Source organism: Cajanus cajan, chromosome 3 (genome assembly GCF_000230855.2).
Source record: "Cajanus cajan strain Asha chromosome 3, NIPB_CcT2T_4, whole genome shotgun sequence".
Classification (NCBI taxonomy): domain Eukaryota; kingdom Viridiplantae; phylum Streptophyta; class Magnoliopsida; order Fabales; family Fabaceae; genus Cajanus; species Cajanus cajan.
Genome location: NC_138519.1, coordinates 69045557 through 69051302, shown reverse-complemented (window position 1 = coordinate 69051302; position 5746 = coordinate 69045557). Strand labels below are relative to the sequence as shown.

General features: G+C 38.6%; 1 protein-coding gene across 3 annotated transcripts; it reads left to right on the top strand.

Annotated features, from left to right (window-relative positions):
* Positions 1 to 448: 448 nt before the first annotated feature.
* On the top strand, positions 449 to 3461 carry LOC109791297 (uncharacterized). 3 transcript variants are annotated; one of them, XM_083071161.1, is made up of 8 exons: positions 449 to 721; positions 1195 to 1288; positions 1948 to 2028; positions 2176 to 2259; positions 2364 to 2398; positions 2598 to 2683; positions 3073 to 3138; positions 3226 to 3461. In XM_083071161.1, exons 2-8 carry the CDS (start codon positions 1238 to 1240, stop codon positions 3258 to 3260), a joined length of 438 nt encoding a protein of 145 aa, XP_082927287.1. In that variant the 5' UTR covers positions 449 to 721; positions 1195 to 1237; the 3' UTR covers positions 3261 to 3461. The 3 variants fall into 3 exon arrangements, with proteins under 3 accessions (XP_082927287.1, XP_082927286.1, XP_020206166.1); XM_020350577.3 differs by having other exon boundaries at positions 450 to 721; positions 1251 to 1288; XM_083071160.1 differs by lacking the exon at positions 1195 to 1288 and having other exon boundaries at positions 1952 to 2028.
* Positions 3462 to 5746: the final 2285 nt, after the last annotated feature.

Here is a 5746-nt window from a genome sequence, read left to right as displayed (position 1 = left end):
AAGTAAAAAAAAATAAGGGAGGGAGAGTTGTGTTTTCAATCATGACTTTCAATTTTTTTTTATTTTTAAAAAGAAAAATTCGCAAGAATAAACACAATTTCATTATTTTTTGTAAAAAAAATTAAAAATAAATAAAATAAAAAATTTAAAGATAAGTATTTATGAAAATTATGTTATTAAACACGGCTTTAATTTTTAAATTTAAAAAAAATCTTAAAATTATAAATAGGAAAATCATGTTTTCAAACACAATTTTTATATTAAATTAAATTTCGTATATAAGAAACATGATTTATTTATTTCTAGATTTTTTTAAATTACTTATTACTCAAAATTACACCATCAAGTTAAAAAAAAAAAAAAAAACCATCAAAATCAAATAAGCAAATAAAATCGATCAATTATGTATTTATGATAAATTAACTCAAAGGTTAAATAATTAATCGTAAAAAATCAGATTGGATCACCGAAAGTGTTCCAGTTGAAAACAGAAATGATTAGGGTTTCCCATAAACTGAAAGGATTTGAACAAAGTGCATTTCCCTTGTCCAATAACTGAAATTCGATTCCAGCGAAGGCTCTTAGATTGCAATTATCCGCGGAAAACAAATAAAATTTGTGACTTTGGGTCCTTTCCACTTTGCACTTTCCACCATGGGAAGGGGAAAATTCAAGAGCAAGCCCACCGGTCGCCGTCAGTTTTCCACCCGGGAGGATCTCAGTAAGCACAATTCAATCAACCAATTTTCATTTTATGCTCAAAATTTTACATCTTTGCTCTGATGAGATAATTTCAATTTATCTTATATTTTTTTGTTGGTGGGTGTGCTTTGCATTTCGCGGAATCTATTTTACAAAATCTGTTTTTTGGCTTAAGAGGGTAATTTCAATGTTGTTTTCGTTTGTGGGTGTGTTTTCAATTTTTCACAGGGAGATTTATTATTTATTTATTTTTTGTTTTATTTTTTTATGGGACCATTAGATCTGAATGGAGTGTAGGTTTTAAGCTTTCTGAAGGTCTCGTTGTTTGAATTGAATTCAATTTACTGTTTTTAGCTTCCTGCCATGTGAAATTTATTGTTGAGTTTTGTACTTTTGGTGATCCTTTTTTTGTGAAACTACTAAATGAGACGTGAATGACATTAGAGTATTAGACAAACAGATAAAGGAATAAGAAACTATGTTTCTTTACAGGGAAAAGATTTAAGAAAGAGGTTCTGAAAATTTGATATTTCTTATGATTACTGCAGTTGCTGGCACCTCCACCCGTCCTAGGTCTTTTAAACAGGTTTTCTTCTGTCCCCTACTCCTACCCTTGATTCATCCCCCTATATTTACCTCTCATTCACACGTACACACACGTGTGATCAATTGTGCAAGGGGTAGTTTTGTGCAGACTTCACAAACATCTTAATAGCATATTCTTTTTATTGATGGAATTAGAATGAAGTTTTAGTTAATAGTTGACAAAATTTTGAAATGGTGTAAAAAGAAAAAGCTATCCTTGCTATCCACTATACTTAAAACCTGATTTAGTTTCAGAAATATTGTACTATTTTAATGTAAATTTGATTTCTGTTGATATATAAGTTGAGTAAATTTGATCCAACATGATAAACGAACTTTGGAAATCAACTTTTATTATATATGGAATTTTAATGGGAGAATCCTCTGTAGTTTAAAATGAACTAGAGGGATCTTAGCCCTTAAAATTTAACCTTTTTTTATCATTAAGTTTTAGGACAAATATAGTTTTGGCTGTTGAATTAAACTGCACAGCCTACAGATTTTTGGGGACTGCAGGGATCTGGTTCTGCATCCTTTGGTTGCAACCTGTCAATTCTTTTTTATCCATACCTCATTTGTCTTAAGTTGTTTTCCGTTTACTTTAGATGTTTTACAAATCAATGTTATTTAATGTTGTCATTATTTCTATGATCTTGTTAGAAAGAAGCTGAGCATGAAGAGGAGGTGTCCGAGGAAGTCTCTGGGGATGAATCTGAAGAAGAATCTGAAGATGAAACAACTGTTAGTATTTTATAACCATTTACTTATACAAAGGGATTGCAATTCTTTTATTCTTTTGATTTTGCTGTTTTCTGTGTTTTATTTCTTTCCAAGATCTACCTCCATCAACATGAAGTTGACTGTATTAATGCTATAAATTGTCTGCAGAAGACAAAAGGTACTCAAGGGGTTATTGAGATTGAAAACCCTAACTTGGTAAAGCCAAAGAACTTGAAAGCTAAAGATGTTGATGTAAGTCCACCTTTCCATTAATGGTCCTTTCTTAGTGTATATTTAGTAATTAAATTTATATTTATTTATATTTAAAGAATAATGCTAATTCATTCCCAATGCAGGTTGGGAAAACTACTGAGCTTTCAAGGCGTGAAAGGTATGTTTTGTTTATTTTGTATATTGTTTACAGTAGTGATAATCACACACTTGGAAGATGGTGTTGCTTATGGTTAAAGGAGTGCCATGTACTCTTTTTCATCTTATTTCTTCAGTACCAAATTGACAATATATTGAAGGCGAAGCTTCTACATTAGCAGGTTTTTCTAATATCTTAAAAATTTTCCACCTGTTTTCAGAGAGGAGATAGAGAAACAGAGAGCTCATGAGCGCTATATGAGGCTGCAAGAGCAAGGAAAAACAGAACAATCAAAGAAAGACTTAGGTACTAGTTGCTCTTCAAATAACGTTTTAATGGAAATAAAATATACTTTTACAGGGATAAATGACAAGCACAATGTATCATTTGTCTCTAATTAAAGTTTAAAATACTTCTCTTCTATGTTGAGTTTTCATTTCTCAATGATTAATGTTCTTGCTAGATATAAAATCATTAATGTGCTTTCACCCAACAGCTTAAACTTTTGTAATTGTTAGCTCATGACATTATTAGAGCCTCTATGACTATGTAGCCTAGAGTTTATTCATGCTTCAAATCCAAGGGACACTTGTGTGAGGGAGTGTGTTAGATATGAAACAATTCAAATGTTTTTATCTAACAACTAAAGCTTTTGGATTAGTTGGTTCATGATAGTTCTATTTTCTTGCATGTAGAACGTTTAGCTCTTATACGTCAACAAAGGGCAGAAGCTGCTAAAAAACGAGAAGAAGAGAAAGCCGGTAAGCTTGAAATACTATTTGGTGTGTTCACTTTTTGGTTATACCCTATTGCTTGAAAGTTTAAACTGATAACAAGTTTTGTTGCAGCCAAAGAACAGAAGAAGGTTGAAGCGCGCAAGTAAATTTTGTGGTGGATGCTGTTGGACCTAGTTTTCCTCCAATTTACAAGAGGAATCTTTACTTCACTTTATGTCCATTTAGCTTTATATGGGATATTACCATTCCAGTTTATTACCATGAGATGCCAGTTTTTTCGTTGTTGTGTGGCTTGAAATATTGATTACATGTGGCCTAGAAAGCAATTTCTTTTTGACCCTTTGTCATCCTCCATCTCCTTTTCTTTTGTTGTTTATAGCCAACTGTTTATATGAATTACCATGCATCTAAACAGTTTAAGATTGAAAATTTTGTCAGTGCATTAGTTCATTAATATTTCTCGCTGTTCCAAGGCTCTCTCTCTCAACCAAATTTATTATGCACAATTCTCGCAAAATTTTTCATGGAGATTACATGGAACTAGTGTAATAAAGACATTTTGTGCTTAAGTGTGTATAAAAAAATAAAAAATAAAAATGAACATGTACCGGAGAGACCGTATCGGTCACGTGGGCCAACACGTGCCATTTCGTCAGACACCCATGCATAGCCACGTACAAGCATCACCATCAACGTCGGCTCGGCATGAGGCCGAGAACCGACATCAGTCTGGTTAATGCAAATATGGACCATCATCATTCATCGAGTCGGCTCGGTCAGGTACCGTTCCGACATAGAACATACCGGAAGTATACAGGCTGCCGTATACGGACTAGACGGTTCGGTCATTTGCCGTTCCGACTAGTATTGATTAGCCGGCTCGGCCTCTTGCCGAAGGGTTAAGCAAGTCATAACAGTAATCACAATCAAGAAAGGTAAGTACATGATTAAAGCCTAACGACCAATTAGTACCGTATTACCTAATTTGGTAAATATCTGAGAGGGCCCATCACGCTCAGGCCCATGTCAGATGCTATAAATAGGTCACACGTAACAAGGTATGTCACTGTTCATTTTTACCCTAGATATTCGTGCATATACTGACTTGAGCGTCGGAGTACCCTTTGCAGGTACCTCCCCCATCCCTTGGAGATATCGTTGGAGCTCTTATTCGGTCCCCTTTCACCCAGAAGAAAAGGAGTGTGCCCTTAGACAGGTACATTTTGGCGCCCACCGTGGGGCCGAACCGAGAGCTATTCCGAGATTATTATTGAAAGAATGGTGAAGACGAGAAAGAATAACGTTGAAGAACACCAGTCCGAGGACGAGCATCAGTCAGGAGCCGAGACGACGGAAGAGACAAACTTGAACAGTATGATGCGACAGATGAAGGAGGAGATGGCCGCTATGAAGCAACAGCGGGAGAGAGATGCGGCCGAAATGGCTGCGCTACGGGCGGAAAATGCCGCCCTCAAGAACCAATACCACGATCCTACATGGAAGCCCTCCGAGACAACCCACACTCAAGGGTCGTTCCATTCGCATGGCCAGCACACCTCGGTCCCTTATACTTCTGTTGCCCCTGCCGCCCACGCCTCGGCCAGTCGACCAATACAGCCCATGCCGACAGGATCACACCGACATCCCTTTACACCCAATATCATGCAGTCCGTCCTCCTTGACAATTGGAAGTCCTTGTCTCTCGACAAGTACGACGGAACCACCGATCCAGATGAACATGTTGACGTGTTCTTGACTCAGGTCACATTAAGCACCACCGATGACGCCGCCCTGTGCCGAATTTTCCCGACGTCGCTAAAAGGACGAGCGTTGAGCTGGTTCACTCGGCTCCCGGCCAATTCGATCGACTCATTCGGCACCTTAGCCTCTCAGTTTACCATCCAGTTCGCTACAAGCCGACCACACCAGTTGACTTCTCTATCACTAGTTAGCATCCGCCAGGAGAAAAAGGAGTCTCTCCGGGCGTTCATGAGCCGATTCAACAAAGCGGCATTAGAGATCAGGGACCTCAACCCAGCCGTCGCCTTACACCATCTAACCACCGCGTTGAAGCCGGGTCCCTTCGCCAACAGTATTTGTAAAAAGCCACCGGCAAACATGGATGATCTTCGGTGCAGGGCCGACAAGTATATGCAGATGGAAGAACTAGCCGAGTTTCGCAACCAGGCCAGAGCAGAAGTGGTGAGCAAGACAGAAAAGCCAATAGAAAACAATTTTCGCAGTCGTCCAAAAGAACTCGTACCCCGCGAGCGGCCACCCCGTGGTCCGAAGTATACACAGTACACACCACTGAACACCAGCCGGTCAGCAATACTAGAACAAGCATTGGCTTCAGAAGTGCTGACTATCCCGAAGAGAGCATCGACCCCTCCCCGAGCCGACACAACCAAATCCTGCAGATTTCACCGCAATCGTGGGCATTCAACTGACGAATGTTCAGCCTTGAAAGACAAAATTGAAGATTTGATCAAGCAAGGACAGTTGCAAGGTTTTGTGAACCGTCCCGACCGGCCCCGACACGGCGAACAATCACAGAGACGTGACCATTCTGAACACTGCAGAGCAGAAACGCGCTCGTATAGAGAGCGCAGTCGGTCACGGGATAGGCATG

Excerpts from the sequence above, each read along its gene's own strand:
- LOC109791297 (XM_020350577.3), top strand. The coding sequence starts at position 655 with ATGGGAAGGGGAAAATTCAAGAGCAAGCCCACCGGTCGCCGTCAGTTT. Across the intron at positions 2,029-2,175 it reads AATCTGAAGATGAAACAACT|AAGACAAAAGGTACTCAAGG; the intron begins GTTAGTATTTTA and ends AATTGTCTGCAG. Across the intron at positions 3,139-3,225 it reads ACGAGAAGAAGAGAAAGCCG|CCAAAGAACAGAAGAAGGTT; the intron begins GTAAGCTTGAAA and ends GTTTTGTTGCAG.